Source organism: Vicia villosa, unplaced genomic scaffold (genome assembly GCF_029867415.1).
Source record: "Vicia villosa cultivar HV-30 ecotype Madison, WI unplaced genomic scaffold, Vvil1.0 ctg.001540F_1_1, whole genome shotgun sequence".
In the NCBI taxonomy this organism is placed as follows: domain Eukaryota; kingdom Viridiplantae; phylum Streptophyta; class Magnoliopsida; order Fabales; family Fabaceae; genus Vicia; species Vicia villosa.
This window is the reverse complement of record NW_026705658.1, coordinates 55253-79453: the sequence shown is the minus strand read 5'-3', so window position 1 is coordinate 79453 and position 24201 is coordinate 55253. Positions and strand designations below refer to the sequence as shown.

Sequence of the window (24201 nt, the reverse complement as noted above, 5' to 3'; positions counted from 1 at the left end):
AGATGAAGTGTCAAATCAATGATGAATCAAGTAGAGAAAATTGAAGCTTCAATATTGTGAAATAGATGAAGTGTGAAAACTTTCGTGGTCCTCTATCTAAATGATCAGTGTATTATACAGGTTTAGGAGTAACCCTCAAGAAACTAAGGTAGATCACACAAACACCTAAAATTGTTTTGGAGCTTTTCTCTTTTTAATAAAACAACTTGAAAATATTTTATGAATGTACCTAAGTGATTATTGACTTGCTTAAACAATTGAGAGTGATTTCTACACTAGATAATCAATTAACATATTAGGTTTAATCGATTAACTCTTTTGTAACACCTCTAAATTGTTTGAGGAGGCTTTTAATCGATTAATGATAGAGAATTTGAAAACCTTTTATATTTGACCTGTCTAATCAATTAACCCTAGGTCTTAATCGATTATGAGTATTAAAAATCCGATGGATCTTTTTCCTTCTTGAGAAATATTTTCTCCTATAAATAAAGGACTTTTACACATTCTAAAATACACCAGAATTCGTTTTAAATATTTTTCACTATTTATTCTTTTTCTATTCTTTCAATAAAGTTGTATTAGTGCCTTGTGAGTGAAAAATACTCGTGAGAGGTTGATTGTGCCAATATTTTTGCTTTAGTTGTTCTTCATCAAGAGTGTGATTCTCTGTATTGATTTCCTTGTTTGATTCTTGAGATTTTTCTGTTAAAATCTTTGTGTGGTACTTGAGATTAGCCAGTCAAAATTTTTATTTGGTTTGTGAGCTCAACCTGTTAAAAGCTCAATTTGGATTGGATGATTAGCTAGTGTAAAATCTCTCATTTATTATAGAAAGGTTTGCGGGCATATCCTTAAAAGGACAATACATTTTATTATTAGAATTCTCAAGAAAAAGTTGTTGGGAACAGGAATAGGCCAAGTGGTAGATCAAACCTGTATAAACCCTGGTGCAATCTCCCTAACTCTATCTCTTTACTTTTTGCTCATATTTTCTACAACTTTATCTCTGCTTAATTGTTGAACTAACATAAAATTGTTTAAGAAAAGAATTTTAAAACCAATCTCGATTTTTAAATAACACAATTCTCCTTCTCCTCTTGTGTTTGTAGTCACTTGTTTAACACATTCAATAGTTATTCACACTATTCAACCTTTGAAGCATGCACTCTTCAGACCATATTTGGCTAGACAAATGACAAATATTTTATCGAGATTTTAGAGTTTAATATCTCTTTTGAGCTCAGAAAAGCCATCAAAGCTCAAGTCTTTGCAGACTTCTTTGTTTAATTGACACCAACAATCTCATGACCATGCACAAAGTAGAATGTCTTTACAAATGAATCATCAAGTAACATAGGAAATGAAGTTGACCTCATTCTTGAAGGACTCATATTAGAAGTATTTGTGTGCTTTGACTTATCTGCCAACAACAACCAAATTGGGTATGAAACCTTCATCGTTGGGCTAGGGTTGGCGTCAGAGATGAGTACAAAAGTAGTTAGATTATGCACAAACTCTCAATAGTAGTTAGATTATGCACAAACTCTCAATAGTCTCTCAAGTCATTGGATGTTCACTTGCCAAAAATAATAGGTGTCAAAAAAAGTCTTAGAATAAAAATCTCCATTAATTAAACAACGTGTTTGGCCTATTGTTTTTAAGTCTCATATTAAATGAATATTTTCTTAACTCTAATGACTTGAGTAAGAAGGCTTAAGGGCCTTAGTTTTTTTTTTAAAGTGTATGGGAAAAAAGATTTTAGTTTGTTATAAAAAAAAATCTAAAATTTTAATTTGAAAATACTTTAAAAAGAATTCATATTAATTATTTTTTTTCTTTCTAAAATCAATTTCAAAAATCATATTAAACTGCCACACGTGTTTCTCTCTAATGTAGCATAACAGACGATAAAACTTTTTACAAATCCAAAATAAATGCTAACCTTAAATAACTACGGATGTTAACTTCGTCAAATTTTAATAATGATTGGACTGAGTTGATTCAACCTTTGAATAAGTGCTATAGAGTTTGTTTATAGAAAAAAAATGATTAAATAGAGTAGAACATGATAAAATATATTCCATCCAATTCTATTTATTACTTTTACTTTGTTCCTTTCGATTTTGATATTATAACATTTCGGTTCAATTTCATTTTAAAATATTCAAATAATAGAATAAAATACAGTAATGCTATCTTGTGCTTTAAAGACACAGGTTAAAAAACCCATTAATGAAAAATTTGTCTTGAAACAAAACAATGAAACATTAATTATAAATTTTTTATAAATACATTACATAATTTTCAATAAATAATTTCTATACTTAGCTTTTAACATTACCCATAAAATATTCTTTCCGCTCCCTTCTCCTTCATTTTATTCAACTCTCCCTTCAATCTATTCTCGTTTGGAAATATACAAACAATAGCTCTACGGTTCAATTTTTTTGCATCAGCAGTTTTGTTTCGACTAGGTACTTAAAACATTGATTCTGGTTTTGTTTCTGCTAGGTGTTTAAAACATTGATTCTACTGGGAAAAAATGTCACGTTCAAAAGTTAATATTTGGGGTGCACGTGGAGTTTTAAATGACAATTTTTTGTCCAAAAGAAATAACTAAAAACCAACGACGCACACGTACCATAATTGCTCACAACATCTTATTTGGTTTCAAATATTCTCTTTGAATTTTGTATGACTGAGATTAAAAATGTCACACAGGTAACACATCCCAAACAATTAAAGAAAGCTCAATATTTTTAGTTCTCCCTCGCACGTCATTATCATAGGTACATCATTTCAACAGTTGGATCAGATGGTTAAGAATTTGAATGATCCCAAACCAACATCACTTGGCATCTAAAATACTAAGGATGTTGATTTGGCAAATGGGTCAGAACGAGGATGTGATACTCTAAAAGCCACATAGTTCAGAACATATGCACAAAAGAAACCAATCCTAGTCTCCTTTTGAAGGAAAGGGTAAAGTTGTATGCACTCATCACCTTAATGCATCAATCATTCTACAATCATTCTTTCTGCGGCGGCATCTATGATGAGATTTTTGATCTAGCAAGGTGTTTTCCCCAACCATCTCCATTTTTGAATCTGCACCTGGTATAATGAAGGTTCAAGTTAGTTTCTGAAAAATGCCAATTACAGTACTAGATTTTATATGCAACAAATGTATCAATGACTTGGAAGATATTATTGTACAAAATCTCAAAACTTTAATCTGACAAGACAACAAAACTATAGAACCTTTCAGCTCATCCACTTTTGTGCACCTATTATCGTTTGTTGGGAGTTGGGACAGAGATTTACAACAGCAGAAATGTTTATCAGGGAAACTCAGAGCTACTAATACTACTACCGACAGCAAATCATTTTACGTGAAAATTGTATTTAGATTCTCATGACATGCCATAGATCAGTACATGAAGAAGAATCAAAATCTATCCCACCAGATGGAGCCAGTTTACATAGATCACTTATGGGCCCATGATTCCCCACCATTTATAAGTTCAAATATAGACATTTACCTCTAAATCAAAATGGTTTGATCTAAAGGTTTTCAAAGTCTTCTACATACACCTCAAAGCAACCTAAGGTGAGATTCTACTTTTTTTCCCCTACAACGGAAGCTACCCTATTATTTTTCCTCCTAATTGTTGTGTTCCTAATCCTATTGTATATTGTGTGACCATTTACCATCTTAACATTATCATCTTCGCAGAGCTGAGTTTACATGCTATAAAGCAGTGTCATTCAAATCTTTTAAGAGTGCTGGTTTGCAAAATAGAGAGTAAAATGTCATCAGGCACGAATATAAATTGCAAAAATACAAGGAACATTTTGACATTTTTCAGATATTTTCAAAAATATTCACTCTGGTTTTAAAATGCATTTTCAAAAACATCCATAATGTCTGATGTTTATTTTATCAAAAGAAATGGAAACGAAGCCAAAAAGGCCTTTCTCAACGATGGTCACTCACTGCATTAAGGTCTATTCCTAATTCCAGACAAAAGTACAAATTTACAACACTACCAATGTGATTCTGTTGTTTCATTAAATCACTTGTGCCATTGCTCACTAAGATGTCAAGTCCCATACCAATACTTTGCTCAGTTTGTATGCCAGGTTCTACCTATTTATAAGCAATGTGTTATTTTAAAAATACACCCTGCGAAGAAGATTTCAGAAATTTGCAAAGAGGTTTTTCTTGGCACACTCGCCAACCATCTCACTGAGCATCTAGGAAGTGAGAATCAACATAATTCAAAATGAACGAAAATTGGGGCCTTTTATCAAAAGAAGGGTATATTGATCGACCAAAATATGTCCAAGATTTCACTCTCAGACACTACACAGTTGAAGACAGAATGAAGATTTGTTTTCCCAACAAGTTGTAACTTTAAAGTTCAAAGAGAAAGGTAATTCAACAAGTAGGTTCATAGATTAAATGATCCTTTTATCCACCAGCCAGAAGCTTCACCAAACTCTAAGGCACATGGCATGATGGAATTCAGGCACACCCTTACAACAACAGATATTATTAAGCGTAAGTGCAATTTGGGGGGTAAGTAATAGGGAAATTTTACATGAGAGTAAAGTATGCTAAAAAAAGAGATGTTTGGTATAACAGCAATGAAAAGAGAATTTTAAGGGAACTAAATGTTCCCCTCCTTTGGGGATAAAATACCACCTCATCCCCTCCAAAAAGTGAGACTAAGGTAATATTTTCCATGTTACTATACCATGCTCTCTAACATCAGCATCTAGTTTCATCTCTTTGAGCTTAAATAATAGTGATCAGTCCCAAAAATATTGGTGGTGTTGTTTCAAAACTCAGCTGAGCTTAAAAGGAAGTTGCATTACAGCAATAACAAAATTGAATATACTAATGTTATGTTTTTTAGTTTATAAAAAAATACCTTTTAAGAGTTTTCAAAGGCTCAAAGCATGTCCAAATAAGCGAAATAAACTGCTTGACCCAATGACTGAAAACTTCAGCTTTATAATTGGGCAGAAGCCAGAATCCATTTAAAATGAAACAATTTACAAATCATGAAATCTTACACCAAAACCATTTGTATATGAACTGAAGTCTTGAAGTTAACACCTTGAACATACTACTACTTTATTCCAAATCCACTAAGGAATACCACAGAAGCAAAAGCCCCAAGTTTTTGATTACAGACATGACACACACATGGTTGGATTGACTTATTTGAACTTAAGTACTAGTATAAGCATTTGTGAGACAGTTTGAGAGAACTTATAGTAGAAACAACTTCGGAATAAACTATTTTCAGCTTATTTTCATTTCATAATAGCTTATGAAAACACTTTGATCTTGTTATATAAATGATTTATACAGAAGCACAAATATGATAAGAGTTGTTTATCCAAGCATGAAGCAAATGTTAAATCAGGGATACCAGTAAACCCTAGTAGACAAAGATATGCTGAAAGGAAATAAAGATCAAGCAAAAAAGATTAAATTTTTCGATCAATCAACAGCAAATAAATCAAAAGAAACAAAATTTGATGAAAAAAGTAGAAAATTTACCTCCTCCCCAAAACAAGACTCTATGATCATCTTCTTCCTCATCAAACTCATCCCCATACCCAAATTCAGCATCCCCGCGATAACCCGGTTCACTCCCATACCCAGATTCATTCCCATTCGCATCAGAACACCCATTGACCCCAAACCCAACACCCACATTCTCCTTCTCCTTCTCTCCACTCCCACAATCCCTCGAATTCTTAGCTTCACTCACATCAGAAGCCCAATTCGCATCCCCATTCCCAAAAAGCTCCCCACTCGAATCAGTCCCCATAGCCACCGGAAAATCAGAGCAAGTCCCATAAGCAGCAGAAGCCCCAACGGAACAGCATCGTCTCGTAGCACTCCGATCGCTACTCCGGCCGGAAACAGATCTGGAGCCACGACGGCGTCTCTTGCGGGCGACGAGACGGTAGCTGCCGGTTCTGTTGATTGGTCTGTTGTCTTCATCGGCGAGGGTTAGCTTGGAGAGGTCGAGGGAAACGGAGGCGGTGGTTCGATCGGAGAGACAAGGGCGTTTGTTGTTGTTGAGGGAGGTGTCGGTTATTTGGGGGAGGTGGAAGGGTTTCCAGTTACGGAGGTGTAAGACGCATGAGTCAATGGAGGGTTTGTGAGACATGGATTGAGTCATGGGATTCTAGAATGATCGATTTGGGTTGACTGGTTCTCAGTTGAATTGTATCAGATCAGAGAGAGAGAGAGAGAGAGAGAGAGAGAGAGAGAATTTGGGTTTCACGAGATTTTTGTAAGAAAGTTAGGTTAGGTCCCGCCAGAAGGCCCGCCACTACTAGTCCAACTTAATGAACCAAGTTGCTTGATATACAAGCAAACAAAACAAATAGGTTTTGATGTTTGGTAACACGTCAATATTTTCTCTTTTAATTTTTTTTTAATCTCTTAAAATTAATACAAATATTTCAAATTATCATTCAGTGGTCATAAAAATACATAAATAACGAGACTTAAATAGGTATGGAGAACTGCAACGTTAATGTGAGTCTATTTGACTAAGATAGTTAGACAAGCGTGCAAGTAGTTGGGACTACTCTAAATGATCATGAAACCCTGAAACAAGATGCTAATGGAATTCTTAGGAGATACACATATATCATTAGATTCTTGTAAGTCTGGATGACCTTCGCAATAAACGTCATATCCAAATCAATACATACTAGGTTGTTACAAGTGGAAAGAACATTTACTTACAACCTTTATGGATCTATGTGATGTGTAGGGATATCTGGCCATTATGCTACTGGTCTTGATAATGACAACATCTTATGTCAAACGACATTTGATTTTGATGATGACAACATCTTAAGTCAAACGATATTCGGTGAAGTCTTTTATGGCAAGGTTACCAATATTGGCACATAGCTTCCATATGAAGAGGAAGCCATTCTAGTTAAGGCACAAAGGTTTAACTTAGACATATTAGTGTAGACTTCATATGAAATTCCATGTAAAGACCCAAAACCATAGGTAATCTCCCATCACCTAACCATCAACCATATTGTTTAACCTATGGTGTAGAAGAAAATCATGTTGGCATGCAAAAATCAGGTTAACATTTTGGAGGAAACTTAGAAGTTGGCAAAAGCAGGTTTCATTTAAGAAATCATATAGCTGAGAAGGGTGACCAGCGTTAAAATTAGGGATGGAAAACGGGCATGCACGCCCTATTTAGGCCTGCCTAGCAAAAATCTGTAAAAAAACGGAGCAGGGAGGGCATAGTTAAGGGTGTGAGCCTAAAACCTTAACCTGCACCGCACTAAAGTGAGGGCGGGACAATGCGGGCCCGCGGACACTGCACCTTTAGGCCTGAAAATGCTATAAGTTATGTTAATGCAAGTGCCCATAAAAGCCCTAAAAAAGTGTGGTGCAGGGCGAGCATAGTAGAGGGTGAAAGCCTAAACCCTTGGCCCGCCTTGCATTATAGTACGGGCAAAATGGGTATACCCAAAGAGACGAACCCGTTTTGCCACCCCTAGTTAAAATGGTAAAATGAACAACGAAAAAGGATGGATGTGCTGAAACCACACAAAATTGAAAAGGTGTTCCCTAAAGACTCATACCAAATGTCAAACATAGATATGTTAAAAGATAGGACATCAGACTGAAATACTCCAAGTTTTATGGATGCATATTCACGATTTAATTTGACCACGATGAATCCAAAAGATACATTCAAAATTACTTTCATGTTAGATGGGTTGAACTTCTACTACTAGATAGTCCCCTATGGGCTAAAGAACACATATGTCACTTACCAAACAACAATGGTAAAGGTCTTTGAGAAGTAGGTCGAGAATAACATCTAAATCTACATGGATGACATGGTGATCATAACTTGAGGTACAAACTATTATTTTTCAGAACTACAAATTATATTTGAATATGTCAAAAGGAATATCATGAGGGTGAACCTAAAAAGTGCACTTTTGGGGTTAAAGGAGACAATTTCTTAGGACTCGTGATTACCCAAAAAAGGATAAAAGTCGTTCTGAGAAATTCAAGGAGATATATGAGATACAAAATGTTACATCCATTGAAGAGGTACAACGACTAGCATCCATATCTTAGTTCCTTTCTAAGTTAGTATTTTGTTTCTTGTCATTCTACAAAGTTCTCTAAAATCCTGAACCATTTTCTCAGGTTCCCTAGTGAAAACATACCTTCAACAACTTGAAGATGTTAATCAGACAATCTTCGGTATTAACTAGTTCAGTGTTTGTGCTACAATGACTATTTACTTATCAACCACAAAATATGCTATTAGTTCGACTCTTGTAGAAGAAATAAAAAGAACATAATACCCATTGTACTTCGTGATCTAGGTGTTACAAAGAGCAAAGGTGCAAAATTAAAAATTGAAGAAGTGACATTTGTCCTAGTATTCTGAGCTCGGAGACTCATTCATTACTTCAAATTTCACCCAATAGTTGTAAAGATTAACTTCCATGTGAATAAAATATTCTAGAAGCAAGATCTTTCACCAATAATGGTAACATGTTTTAAATAAGAGATTACAAACACAAGAGGGGTGAATTATGTTATTTAGAAATGGAGTTTTTTTTTTAAATGTTTTATAAAACCAATTTATGTTATTTCAACAGAGATGTCACAATGGATAAAAAGGAGGAGGAGGAGGAGAAGAAGAAGAAGATAATATAAACATAAATTATAGAAATTAAAGAGATAAAATTAGAGAGAATGCACTAGAAATGTATTCAGGTTCGGCCTACCACTTGGCCTATTCATGTCCCCAAGAATTTCTTCTTGAGAGTTCCATTAATAAAATATCTTAATTTGTTAAGCATATGCCAATAAACATTCTTACAAAAACTGAGAGATTCTATACAAATTAATCCACTAAACCAAATCGAGCTTTTAATTGGGTGAGCTCCCAAAACCAAACAAAGACCTTAACTAGTTAATCTCAAGAACCAAATAGATATTTTAACATGACAATCTCAAGAACCAAACACACATATTTATCAAGAGAATCACACCTTTGAACAAGAATAATTACATCACCCACCAATACAAACAAATTCTCACATGTAGTTTTCACCATAACGACACTACGGCGACTTCGTGATGAAAAGAATTCAGATGAAATAGAAAGAATATAAGTGAGAGATAATATCTATAGATCCAATTTCTGGTATAAAAATGAAATGAGGAGAAACCCTTTATTCTTAATAGAAAAGATTGCTCTAAGAGGAAAAATATCCATGGGCTTTTTAATGATCTAAACCATTAAGCTCAATGGTTAATTGATTAGATTGACCAAATATGGAAGGTTTTCAAATCCTCTTCCACTAATTGATCATAAGCCTATTTAGTTGATTTTGAGGCGTTACAAAAGAGTTAATCGATTAACCATAACGTGTTAATCGATCATCAAGTGTAAACATCAATCCTAAGGATATAAACAAGCTAGTAATCACCTAGGTACGTTCAAAACATTTTTAGGTGTTTGTGTGTGTGAGAGAGATAGATAGATTCTATATTATCATTAGGGTTACTATTATACCTTTATAATACATTAATCACTCAAACACATGATGAGAGGAGCTTTCACACTTCCTCTCTTTCATAACCCTTGAAGCTTCAAGTTCCTCTACTTGATTATTTTTTCTTATGCCAGGAGACAAGTGAGTTACCAAGTAAGTGGCATGTACCACTAGTATTATATATATATATATATATATATATATATATATATATATATATATATATATATATATATATATATATATATATATATATATATATTTCATTTCACTTCTCGTTCTCATATACTAACTGGAGTGTTGGAGTGTTGAAGTGTTAACCTTGTGGATGCCCCTACTCCATTGCATTGTAAGATATAAACCGCCATCACCATTGTTCATCTTCTCCTTTCTGGTTCTAGTGACATCTAATAAACTTCGAAGCAAGACCTCATAAGTTGGTAAAGATCTGGAGTTATACATTCAGGATCATATAAGACGCCTCAGAACAAGTATTAAAAAGAGATCAAACTTGTATTCCCTTTTTCATTGTCATAGTGACGTCAAATAAACTTCGAGGGAATACCTCGCAAGTTCGTAAAGATTCGGAGATGTACACTCAGGATCTTGCCAAACACCTTAAAATAGTGAGGTCTAATCAACTTCAAGGGACGACCTCGTAAGTTCGCAAAGATCCAGAGTCATGTACTCAGGATCATACAAATACATCTTAAACAGGTAACAAAGAAAATTTTATTCAATAAAAGAAGTATTTTCTACATACTTTTCCATTACAGGGTATTACCAGACACTACAAAAGTGAATAAAGGGCCCCAACATGCCTACTTTTGTAAAGAAACAATCTTCCTAAATATGACGGCTTGATCCGACCATATTTGCTCCCTGGGAAGCACCAAAGGACGGTGAAAATACTCTACTTAGTCCAAAGTATTTTTAAACGATTGTGAAATACCCTTAAGGTTGGAACTCGTACAATCAACTAGTTGTTGGGTCAATGAAGCATTCTGAGAATGCAAGAGCTCTAATTCTTTGTGAGCAAATCCTGAACTGCTTCGAACAGTAGACAGAGCTTGGTCTTTCATCTCCATGGCCCTCACTAGCTGAGCCACCTGATCAGAAAGAGAACTAACAAACTTTAAAGGAAGTAAAACATTATTCACCCCATAAAGAGAGGTATATGCTTCCTTTGCTTCATGCAGATACCTATCATGCTGAAGCTTCGGGCCACAGACTCAATCCTCCATTCGTTGTTTTTCAAAGAGATGTCAGTCGAACAGAAAACCTCCTAGTGACCAGATGCACCAAGGGCCAGAGCATCTGAAGTGCGCCAAGTATACCTGGCTAGATTGCCCACTTCTTCCTCCAGTACGGCCCTAAAAAAGCTAACCAAGTAAGCGCAGTCCTTATCCAAATGAGGGGGTTGACGACTTTCAGCAGAACGAGAGTCATGTTTTGGCAGTCCAACCTAGGGCGAGCCAGGTTATTCATAATTAATTCACAAAGTTATATACATTGCTATTTAAAAGAATTCTTATATGTTGTACGATGGGGTCATAATTATTTGAATCTAACACCTCATGCATACTACCCAAGTCCCATATATCTCACCGGTCGGTCCACTAGACCAATTATAATGGCTTCCTTTATGTGAATATTTAGTAATAAGTTAAAAAAGATTTGCTAAAATATAGTAATACCATAATAGAGATGAACAAGGCAATACCTCACTTTTTCTTTGTCAAAGTTATTATGCATCTATTAAAATAGATAATGCGTGCCATTTAATAATGCTTACGAATGATCATTATAATTATTATTAAAAATTATTATTAAAGTAGATCATGTAAGACAAAAAATTAGATTAAAAAAAAAAGTTGTGTCACGATTTTTTTAAAATGATAGATAATGAGAAGTTTAAACTAACAAAAGAGAAAATTAGGAGAAAATACAAAATAATAAAATATAAACTATAAACTAGTAGGATAAGTTTATTTACTGTACAACTTCATATGACCAGACACCAAACAGAGTCAAGTGTAATAAGTATTTTCATCTTAGAAGAGGAGAGTAGTCTAAATTCAACCTTAAAAAGGAAGAATGCAACTTAACATTCCCCTAATGAGAAATTAGTAAAAGTTTATTTCTAAAAAATAATTCACTCATAAGTTGGCAAATAAGGTGGAAGAATGCATGGACGAAAGATGAGATGAAAGAGCAACAAATGTGTGATGTGATTTGCCACAACAGATATAAGTACCTGATGATGCACCATTGCATCTAATTTGAAGGATTTGCCACATATTTTTCTGTCATTTGAACTTTGTACATCAAAACAGAAACTAATAAAAACTTAATGTAGAATTTCATAAAGTAACTGTCAAGATAGAACTATAGACATCTACCTATCAATTTATTTGAATTTTATGGAGAAGTTTTTCCAAAGTAGCACCATAGTCACTGAAAAGATTATGAGTTGGAGGCTGCAGGCTAAAAACATATGAGATTGACCTTGATGTCACCATTGGCCGCCGATTGTTAACACAGTCATGTAATATCCCGAAGCTTATTTCATCAAAAGCAAATGACTCTTTAAGCATAAAGAAACAGTCTCTTCCCAACTTCTCTACCTGAAACCACAACATTGCATTTAGTTAGTTGAATCTATTCATCTAATTTCAGTCAGGCAGTTGTGTCGAAAATTTATTAAGTGACTATCATGGTCACAGAAGTGATGAATATCATTATGTTATAACACCGTTGAAATGGTAAGAGATCATGAGCACAAGCAATCACCTGAAGTTGGGAAAATCTAATATTATTCATGGTTATGATAACTTTCATCTCCTTCAAATCATCAGCCAAAATTCGAATGGCTAGATATTCGAAGAAGTTCTGCAAGACCTTCTTTTTCCCATCCAAATCCTCACCATAGCTATCGAAGCAAGGAAACCATAGTACACATTGAACTTCATTCCAAGGAATAAGAGTCTTTCCTGCTTTGGCTATGACTGTTTGATACGGATGATTTAGACCCCATAAAACTCTGACTCCTGTAAGAGACGGTTCTGTAAAGGTTATTTCTGACACACTTGTAGTTGAAATTATTTTGGATGGATCATAGTGGCAAGCAAGGCATGAGGAGAAACGCAAAGAAGTGTCATCCAGTATCAGAATTGATTTGTCACTAGATTTGGGAAACAAGTTCAGAAGGGAAGCAGAACTCATGGTATTCTCTTCCGGAAGACAGATGTTTTGACGGGCCAACACTGCTGGTCGGTCCATATCATGTGAAAATACACAAGATTCTCCATTTCGGCAACCCTATTACAATGAACATTGATTAGTAACCATAATCTTAATAATGGTAGCATCATAATGTAGTCAAACTCAAACGAAGAATTTGGAATAATATACATAAGTCTTAATCATGGTATCATCATTAATGATGAAGTCACCTGCAAGGAAAAGAAGAACTTGCACTGTGGTCTCTTAGCCTGAAATGTGTGTAAAAATGAACATGAACTGCCTCTGCTGCAGAATCCACGAATGAAGTAAACACAAGGAGAAACCTCCCCGTTGACGTGGAAGTTACCGTCGTTAGCATCTTCTGGTAGATGGCGAGAAGAATCATCTGGGTACTGAGCTCTTGTCTATGTCATGCAAGAAAAGAAAAGAAAACCCACCTATTATTAGAAAGAAAGAAAATTCACAGAATATTTTACGTGCAAGATTCAAAAGCACACTACCTCTTTTACAATTACAGCAAACATTTTTGCCACTTCATAACTGTTCAAGTGATTCAAAGTGACATATGGTACAGCAACACATTTTGTTGTTTCACTTGATGGTTCAAAGCCCTCCTCATCTACAGAAACTACATCTGAATGTCCATCTGGCTGATTTTGGAGCAGGCATATATGTCTGAATTCATAAGGATCATAATCGGGTATTGGGCCACGAAAGGAGCTCAAAAATTTTGGCCGGAACCGATGGATTGTATTTAGTATATCATTATCTGTAAAGATCCAAAATAAGGATTGTTAGAAGATCAAAATTTTAAGAAACAGTGCACTGAATTGCATTTATAAAAATATGATACACTTCCAATTGAAAAAAGAAATCCAAAAGGGTACATATTCTGACAAGTCGTGTGGACACGTACAGATTTCTGACACCTGATGCAGAGATGATAGGTAGAGATTATGGAAAGAACACCAATCTTCCTCAAGCTTAGGCATGTGCTGTGTGTTGGCATGTACATTATCAGACTTTAAAACATCCTTTAAATGTTCAAGCCGGTACTTATCCTGCATATGAAAGAATATTTTCTCCATAAATTCACAAGACCTCTATAGCTGAATGCTACAGTACAGACTGAAGAGGCAAATCTATTCCTAGGCACGATGCAGCTTCTAGTACCTAGTCTCTTTTGGGTTTTTCTTGCATGAAAGTATCACAGAAACCCATGTTGAAGCAGCCCTCTAATTAAGTGGATTATTCCCCCACAACCATAAGAATACTGGTTGGTGAGCAATATATAAAATAATTTCAATGAATAAGCACAATTTCACAAATTTATAATCGTCTTCCACCTATCACTAAGACACTCTAATGCAGATACTGAATAATGTCAATGTATTTTATAGTACAAAGTTACAAACAGCAAAGCCTTAGAGCTTCTTTACCTTGAAAATGTGCTGCCAAAACTGAAATGCACAAAAGTTAGCCATGAATTCCATCTCCTTTCGACCAGCTAAGATAGCCCGGTCACTATAATAGTAATCAATGTACTTTGCAAACTGATGAAAAAAAAGATTTAATTAGATGAGTTGAACCTAACAACATTACCGAAGAATCAGAGCATTTGGAAATAGTACATCTGATTCAAATCATAGACATTACCAATTCATCCTCTCCAAACGGGTGAATAATGGGTAAAGGTTGTGTATCCATCAATATGCCCAGCAAAATGCCCTCACGTATCATACCAATGTCTCCAAACTTGAGGACTAGAACAGATGCATCGAAAGATAAAGAAAAGCTAGCAAGTAATCGACCGTAAAATGTAGGTTCATATCGGCCCCTAGGAGGTGTCTTAACTAGTGCGCGCATCTGAACAAGTAAATCCAATGCGTCTTCAACAATTTGAGGATCAGGTGGATCCAGAGCTTTTTGCAGCAGAACTGCCATCAAACCCACTAGTCAGGCAAACATCATCATAACTGGTATGCATTCGTATTAAATGCCGTACATGTTATAAGTTAGACCATTTCATTTGTGCAGATAACACAGGTTTTTACTATTTTTTGTTAGCCCTTAGATCATTTAATTTGTATTAAATGTTGAAGAGATTATAAATATTCTTGTGTAGAGTTGTAGAGTCTGTAGACTGATTGATCACACAATTCCACCAATTTCTGTACCTTATTCAATCATGGAGATGGCATTTGGTAGTTGGGTTCTTAAATTACAAAAACAAAAAATTTTAAACATAGACATAAATTTCAAGTCAAATTTACAGCCTCTTCCAAAGTTAATTGATGTCCACAATTATTAAGAGACATCGCAGTTACATTTAGTAGGTACACAATATTAATGGGTTAGAAAACAATTTCCTGGAAAATCAAGATAAACTAATATATTCGGCAAAGAAATCAAGATGAACTAACTTACCTTTGGGATCATTGATGGCCTTGGATCCAGCACAACATAAAGAAAGAATTTGCAGTTTTAATGATAATTTAAGAATAACTGGACTCTCATGATCCTCAAGATCATTGTAAAACGATCTAGGAACCAATCTATAAACTTGGCCATCACAAGTTCGACCAGTTCTTCCACTACGTTGATTTGCCTACAAGATTATCAAATGAAACTAAGGAAAGCGTAAAAACAAAACAAAATATGGAAATAAGATCATTTGTACCTGAGACTTGGAAACCCAAACAAGTGCTGCACATTCCTTTTTCCGGGACTTATCCCAATAAACTTGTAATGATCGGCACGAATCAATAACATAAGCCACTTTAGGTATTGTCACAGAAGATTCAGCAATATTGGTAGCCAATATTACCTGTCAGACAGCAACCACAGTCATAATATATTGTGACTGTCAGTAGAAGAAATTATATCGGAAAAAAAATTAATGGAAAAATCTTCGGAAAAAAATTCCACCCAGATAGAGGTAACTAAAAATAAAATCATTAAAGATCAAATCAAACAACAACAAAAACAACCAGGTCTTATCCCACTAAGTGCGGTCGGCTACATGAATCAAACTAGGCCATAGTGTTCTATCAAAAATCATGATTCTATCCAACTCATTAATTCCGAGATCTTTCTTAATAGTTTCTCTTACAATTTTTCATGGTAAGGAACAAATATGAAAGAAAATATATCTTTTACACAAATTAAATTACATAACACTATTGTATATTTGAATTCATTACAGTAAATATTATAATTCAACATATGAACACTAAATTTGTAAAACTATAATTCACCATTAATAGAAAAATATTTCCATTTAAAATTCATCAATTAATTTTGTATAATCTTTGCAATACATGAAGTTAGCGACACTGCACTACAAACATGTCCTGTAGTTTAAAAAACTTTCTATTATTTACTAAACTACTGGTTGAAATAACTTATACAAACCTTTCGATGTGATTTCGTAATCTTCATAGTCATGAGAGCTTGTTCAGTATCAATGCTACCGTGTAAGATATGAACTCTAAATGTTGATTCAAGTGGCTTCAGAAGACGCCATTGCTGCTCCAGTGAATAGTAGGTTGGAAGGAATACCAAAATGCTTTTCTCAATATCTGGCTCAGTCTTATGTATATGCAACACCAGCTCATGAATAAGCTTGTGCATTTCAGACTTAATGTAAGCATTAGATTGTGAAAGGTTAAGACAAGAAGAATAGTTTGAATGCATTATTTCAGAACTTATCCCAAGAGATTCAGCTACCTGTAAAAAGAAGATTAGAACTATAATCACCGATATCACATGATCATCAACAGTGTCATAACTCAAACAGAAAATCAATCTTCCAAGTTACTGGGTAATCTTCGCAGAGAACAGCTGACTTTTACCCACATTATTACATAAGTGAGCATAAGCATCAAAAGTTTTTCAAACGTCCATATGTTTCGGAACCCAAAATAATTATGAAGCTGAGGCATAATTTAAGACCATTCAATATGTATGCCATAGACAAGATATACACAACAGGGATTTGGCCATTATTCAATTAAAAAGAAGGAAATTATCAGTGTACAATGCATGCCTGGTCAACATATGATACACTTCGCTGAAAAACCATGTTCTGATTTGAGCTAGGAATTGCAAGCACTTCAACTCGTTCACCTCTACCAAGATCCCTAAAGTAGTCCCTATATCTTGAAATATCAGCAGTAGCAGACATCAAAACCACCCTGCAAACGCATAATATTTTATCAACATAACATCTGCTTGCTTCTTAAATTGAATTGAGGTTATGATTTCAACATAGTCCCGCTCAGCAGTCCAGGAAAACTGACATAAATGGACCTCTTGACTAGATCTTCTTATTACTTGGATAATTAGAAAGACACAATGACTACAGGAACATATGGTATCACTGTAATTAAACAAACAAGTGTATGACACTTCTTACAAATATGCACATAGAACTCTCTTTAATCTACTCTCCCAAATATCCTCTCAGCACTAACAAAACCAAGATGCTAACCTTAAGTCATTGTTCTTTAACAAAAACTGCTTAACACAAACTAGTACAAGATCAGACTCCACTGATCTTTCATGTACTTCGTCAAGAATAATAACCTTGTAGTTCAGTGCAGTCAAACCCTTCTCTTGCATTTCATCCAACAACACTCCAGCAGTTTTAAAAACAATCTCTGAACTGCAGTACATCAATATAAATACCAGGTAAGAAAAGAAAAGAGATGATGATGATAAGAACTGAACAAGCAAAAAAAGATAGGTGCCATGTATGTATCTTCCATAAAAATGGATTCCCTATGATAAAGAACAATGTAGTCAAACTGCAATATACCATGAAAGGTATATTTCTTTTATGGTAAATTCTTAGGTACCCAATTGTTTGGGAGGGTACTCATACCTTTTGATGACATGGATTCCAGATGACAAGTTATTAAAATCAGAATTTATTATTACTTTTAAAAAAAATAACATTGAACAATTTCTTTTAATTTTAGAATTATTATTAAATATCATGCGTCAGTTTTCTTGCGGTTACTAAATCGGAAGAATTAGACTGGGAGCCATGACAACGAACGTGAGAATGTATTGAGTTTTTTTTAAGAATTTGTTTTTATGGAGAAACTGATGAAAAAAACTCTACAAAATTACATTGCAGATACCATTAAGAATAGAGAGGGCGTTTAGAAATTGATTTGAAAAATTAAAGAGACAAATGGTGATTTAAAAATTTATTTAAAAAGATATTAAGTTTGAAGAAGAATTAAGTTGTTCATTATACAGAAATTATGAGGAGAACAAAATTTAATCTTTTTGAAGGGGCACATTTATTCGATTTGTTCTGAGATGTCACTTTTGAGTTTGAAAGTTTATAAATTAAAATGGTTAATTTTAAAATAAAAATCAATTTAAATAAGTTTTAAAATGACATGTCAAATATTAACTTATGTGGCCCAATTAAAAATATACATCTCATATGGGTACCGGTACCCAATAATTTTTTAGGGGTACCGGAGTGTTCACCTTCTTTTATTTGAAACAAATTTACATTCAACAAAAATGAGTGCCAGATTTCTTCCTTCAAATGGAATTTTTAAGTAAAATAAAAATGAGCACCACATTATGCATGTAATAATAATAACTAGAGTACTATTGTCATAAGGTGAAGCATGCATGTAAATAATGATATATGGATAATAACATCTTTGCACCCTGGTCAAACATATAATAGTATCATTTTTAAATAAAATAAAAATGATCCAATTCAATTAAATTTACTCTTAATAAAATATGTCAAGACAAGGCCTCTCGAACAGATTCGGGTCAAAATTTACTCTTTATAAAATATATCAAGACTTTGCATCTACAAAAGCAAAGAAGAAACAGGACCAAGGATAATATGGAGAAAGTCAGTGAATTAGTATCATATATTTGTAAAGAAAATAAAAATGAACCAGTTTAAGTGAATGTGTTTAAAATACCTAGCTGAGAAGTGCCGTGAATGTCCGATATGGTACCCAACTTGTTCTCCCAATTGACAATTACGAGCTTTCGCAACCATTTTGGCAACAGAAACGACAGCAAATCTTCTAGGCAGTGTGCACAAAATGGGTGTCATGTTTTCTTCTAGAAGAAACTGAGGAATTTGTGAACTTTTCCCTTCAAGCAAAATGGTTACAAATTATCAGCAACATCAAAAGATGATGAATAACTATATTTAAATGAACGGAAGTGCACGAGAGGAACAAGTAACAACCCTTTCAGTTGTGCACACCCATTTTACTAAGTGAAGGAATGAATGCACACAAGCATATTTTAAAACCATCCTGGCTTTTTATATTTCTTTACTATATACATGCAAAAAGAAATCTATTAATTTTATTTAATGTCTGTCTATAGATTTCAAAAGATTTAGGAAAGATCTATCTTTGCATGACATCAAATCAAATATTTTAAACGACAATCAAATGATATCAGATAGCAGCGCCATGGCCGCTATGGTGGATATACATGGCGGCTTTTGAGTTCACCGCAATGGTAAATACTCGCTGATATAGCGGGTTTTTCCAACATAATTCCCTGTAACGACGCTGTAAAGCGGCCGGCATGACGGGATTTTGGCTCTCCGTCATGGACTGCCATCTGCCATAGACAACACTGCCGCAATCACCTCACAGACTTTGATATTCCACAGAATCATGATTGAATACGGTTGATGTAACCTCAAACGTAATTTCAGAGACGTCAAAAAACTCAATGTCGCAACTCAAACCGCTGACATTGATCTTTTCATTAAACCCGATCATATCCAACAATGTTTACTAACAGTAACCGCGTTTATGGAATGTTAACTGCAAAAAATTCCTTTTACCCATAGCATTTATAAGCTACTAAATAAGTGTATGTTAAGGACTTAAGGCCACCAGTATAAAATTTTACATAAAGAATATTTATATAGATAAAATCAAAATACACATGGTGAAAATCCAATGAATAGCATTTTTTAATGCAATATTTAAAAATAGCTATATAGCCCTACCTGAATTTGTAATAAAACAAATTCAAGAACAACTGGACATAAATTGTAATTTAACTTCTCATACAAACATGAAATATATATAGCTATGAAGTACAGACACCCAAACACAACTCCTACACTGACACAACGACACCCGTAATAATTTAAAGAAATGAATAAGTTAAACTTAATTACAAGTGTCAGAAGTGCTGGTGTTCAACATGGACACGCCTTTTTTCATATGCTACATAGATATATACACACATGTTAACAAAAGCAATAACAATTACAAAGCATAACTTTCCAAACCCCAAAAAAATAACTGCAAACTAGTTTTGGACTTTAGGGAGTTGCAGACAACTCAAGCAAAATTTCCATTCCATAAATGTTATGTGTGACATTCTCTCTTTTTAATAAAAGTAATGACTGTATATTTCTTTTAACAAAACCACAAACAAAATAATTTTGGAAAATACAAATTTCATAGCTCTGTTTATTTGCAGTGAAAAATCAACGATCACATGTGAGAACATAAAAAAGAACTAGAGACTGTATAACGAAACTACAAAATTTTCAGTCAGTATTTTTCGGTAATGTACAGTATAATCGTTCAATACAGTCATAAAAACTATGTTATGTTTACATAAAGAAAAAGGCAGTTGAGGAAGTTTTACCGCAACCGGTCTCGCCGATGATGAGAGTGACGCGATTCTGTTGAATTTTGTCGACGATTTTCTTCCTCATAGACATGACAGGGAGATGAGAGAAAGTTGACTCTAGTAAAGCAGGAGAAATAGAGGGAGCAGGTGAAGGGGGAGGAGATGACGGTGGCGACGCCGCCATTGTGAGAAACTGTAACCGTAACCGTCACCGTCGCAGTCTCAGAGTGCTTTTTCTCCTGGTGAAGAAAGCAATTGACTAGGGAAAGAGTAAATGGGAGAAACGAATTTTCCAACGTCATTTAAGTAAAAGGGAAGAAGGGATACGATAAGGGCGGGTTCATGTGAGCTCGTTGGAGATTGACTACGTGTCAAATCCTGTTGACTTTTCTTTTTCTAGTTTGATTGATATGTGTTTGTAGCCAATCATGGGAATGATATGAGAGGGGATACAGTATGTGCGAAGTATACGGAAGTTATCCTCCATATTCACACGATTTCTTTCGCACGTTATTTATTTGAGAGAGGGAAGGGTATGTTGGTGGAGGCAATGAAATCCACTACTGTAGTGTCCGTTGGTGGAGGACATCATAGCGAAAAGTTTTGGGGGCGTACAGTACTTTTTGTGTGTGATCACAATATTAATTTATTATTTATAAATCAATCAAAATTAATGTGGCTTTTTAAGGGAGGCTCAGCAAATCCTCACCGCTGAACCATTTATACAAGATTTGAGAGCCATTAGATCAATCAAGCATATAGATAATTATTAGCTAATAAATTCGACACCACCTTGTTGGAAGAAATGAAATATGTTGAGAAGATTGGAAGTCTTCGATAAAACTTGGCATGATTAGTGGATATATGTCGAAGTCGCCTTTTGAGAGGGAAATAAGTTGAAAGAGATAATTTTGATATGAAAGTTAAGTTGATTGAAGGTGTAACTGTCTTTTTGTCCTAATCAGTTGTGTTAAAGGACGCGTGGAGCGTCAGGGCGAAAGGAAGGCATGTCGAGCGCAACGTGGCAGGCTCTGACCGAAAAGACTGTTGAGAATGGTTAGTTTAGTTCGAATTAGTATATATGTGTGTTCATTTAGTCTACAAAATCTCAGTAAATTACTCAAAGTACTCGCGTGTGAGAAACGAGTCTTCTGAGAATGTACGTGTAAAAACACCATCTCTTTATATCTTTTTTACAGTTTTATACAATTTTACCATTTCCAAAATTTTACATTCTTGTTGTTTATTATTAGTGCAATTTATCCTTTTTATTGCCCTTTACGTTATTCATCGTTCAAGTTACAACATCTAAAGGTCTATATAGATCAAACAACCTTTTTTTAAAATAACATGTTATGTGTCGAAATGTTCTTCAGTTCAAACAAGAAAAATTAAAATTTAAAGCACATGTCCTAAGATCATTCTAGTCGATCCTCTGAGTAATCAAAAACCTTTTACTTTTGGCTTGTTTACCAATTTTCACGGTAAACAAATTGACATGTCCAATGGGACAGTGCTTTAATTTTACAAAAAAATTATGTACAGTTTGTTACAAAATTCTCCAGTATCCTTTAGCAGGGCCGGTCCCAAAATGATAAGGGTTACCAAAAATAAGTATAAAATGGAGCATTTCTATAAAAATAAATTGAAAATTTAGAAGGTCACCAGTAAGAATCGAACTAAAGACAGTTAGCTCCCAAGGCATTTACTGCGCCACTGGGCTATAAACACTAATTTGTTTACTGATCTCGCAAAAAATATATTGTATAATTTTAGTATTATAATTTCTTAAGTATACCCCCAAAATTGAGGCCCTCATTTTTTTAAGGCTCTGGGTTGTGGGCCTGCTTGCCCTGGCCCAGGGCCGGCCCTGTCCTTTAGTATTTATATCGTTGCATGAGACTTAGAAGTGGTAAATTAGACACACACACGCCGAACAAATACATAAGAGAAGATACGTTAGGAAAATGGAAAATCAACCACAACCAACGAATCAAAATTCCCCTAACAATAATCAGATACCACCCCAGTCCCTTCGACAGGGGGAACTGCAGTTTCAGCGCCCGTATCAGATGTTATACCGTCTTCGACGAGTTTGATGCTAGCGTAGTCGAACGCACAACTTGGTCCAATTTTGACTTACATAGGACCATAGTGCCCACCAGGGACTCCACCACCATTGGAAAATGTTTCCCAAAGCCCCTCATGGGCCCCCTGGTTTTTCAGTACCGTCGAATGGTTGTGAACAGCCTTATGGCATGCCAACTACATTGATGACAGGTCTACATAATTCCCCTTCGACATATTCAGAACCTAGGATGAATGTTACTTCCCCATTACAAGGTTCTAGATCTACTGTCAATCTGGGTCGAATTAACCAGCCCTTTAGGGCAGGATTTTCGTCCCAAATGCCAAACTTTACGAACAATTCTACGACATTCATTAGGCAGCAAATGGACGAGAGTAACAATGACATGGTCCAATTGCTCGCGTAGAAAATAGGTACGATCTTCAACCCTTTGATTTAAAACACAACTAAGGCGAACCAATAAATGGCAGCGTAAATGGAGTGCCTCGCACTGTTTTTGGTGTGCCACAACCTCCTCCATAGTCCCAAAAAGATTGGGTAAGAGATAATCAAGGAGTAATCCTCGAAGAAGACCTAACAATAAACCAAAATCAAAGGATTACACCACCCCCAAACTTGGTAAACCAGGGGGGTTGTCGAACATCCAAGGGTCGACTCTCTTAGGCAAGAGCAACAAATCCTAGAGAGAGAGAGAGAACCCATGGTAATGATGGTAGATAGAAACTAAAATGCAGATGAAGTTGTACAACAACTTTGACATGATAATATGGCAGCAAATAATAACTTAGCAGCCTTGGTCGAAAGAATCATGGCTCGAAACAGTGTAAATGTTGGCCTTCATAGGCCAAGTTATACTTCTCCTCTGAACGTATTAACATCAAAATAATCAAAAGAGTGAAACATCCAAAATTAGTAAAGTCATTATTCACTAAAATAATAAATGTTCAAGAGACTAAAATTGCAACAACTAACATAATATTCATCAAAATCATTAAAATTGTAATAATAAATATTTGATTATTGGGTCAGTGGGTTTTTTGGGTTTGGATATGGTTTTACCCGAAATCCAATTTTTAATGGGTTTTTCAATTTTTAAATCCGAAAATTTATTTTCCCACCCATATGATGTGACTCACACCTCTGAAAACTCAAAATTGCCATATAAAATATTCAGAGATGCATCTTCGAACGCACCATGAATCGTTTTTGCTAAAATTTGGTTCTGAGATGCATCTTCAGATATTTATGAGGTGAATTCGGTGATGCATCTTTGAAAACTCTTATTTCGGATATGCATCTCTAAAAACTTACATGCATGCATTATAGGCAGAAACATTGTCTAAGTTTGTATCTTTATGAATCTGAAGAGATTTTAATCCGACTAACAGAGCCATAATCCATAATTTGATTCAAACATTAACATCTCAAAATAAGGTAATGCATTAATTAAAAAAACATCTCAAAAAATTACAAACATAGTTCTCAAAGTATGAAAAATACCAGTAAAACATCAAGAAATACAAAAAAACCAAACATAACCTAATACGTATGCCTAATCCTAACCCCCTATCTCCTCCTCTACCACCGGTAACCCAAGGAATTCCGTG

At 34.7% G+C, this 24201-nt stretch overlaps 2 protein-coding genes across 3 annotated transcripts; both read right to left on the bottom strand.

Annotated features, from left to right (window-relative positions):
* Positions 1 to 2732: 2732 nt before the first annotated feature.
* LOC131635746 (uncharacterized) lies at positions 2733 to 6357 on the bottom strand. 2 transcript variants are annotated; one of them, XM_058906390.1, is made up of 2 exons: positions 5579 to 6357; positions 2733 to 3117 (listed from the first exon to the last, which is right to left on the bottom strand). In XM_058906390.1, exons 1-2 carry the CDS (start codon positions 6207 to 6209, stop codon positions 3005 to 3007), a joined length of 744 nt encoding a protein of 247 aa, XP_058762373.1. In that variant the 5' UTR covers positions 6210 to 6357; the 3' UTR covers positions 2733 to 3004. The 2 variants fall into 2 exon arrangements, with proteins under 2 accessions (XP_058762373.1, XP_058762372.1); XM_058906389.1 differs by lacking the exon at positions 2733 to 3117 and adding an exon at positions 3124 to 5474.
* Positions 6358 to 11776: 5419 nt separating this feature from the next.
* LOC131635733 (DExH-box ATP-dependent RNA helicase DExH8-like) lies at positions 11777 to 20912 on the bottom strand. Its single transcript, XM_058906375.1, has 14 exons — positions 20521 to 20912; positions 18810 to 18987; positions 17336 to 17509; positions 16892 to 17039; positions 16258 to 16572; positions 15524 to 15670; positions 15271 to 15451; positions 14500 to 14780; positions 14283 to 14396; positions 13760 to 13904; positions 13344 to 13612; positions 13053 to 13247; positions 12391 to 12918; positions 11777 to 12224 (listed from the first exon to the last, which is right to left on the bottom strand). Exons 1-14 carry the CDS (start codon positions 20687 to 20689, stop codon positions 12003 to 12005), a joined length of 3066 nt encoding a protein of 1021 aa, XP_058762358.1. The 5' UTR covers positions 20690 to 20912; the 3' UTR covers positions 11777 to 12002.
* Between the last annotated feature and the right edge of the window lie 3289 nt (positions 20913 to 24201).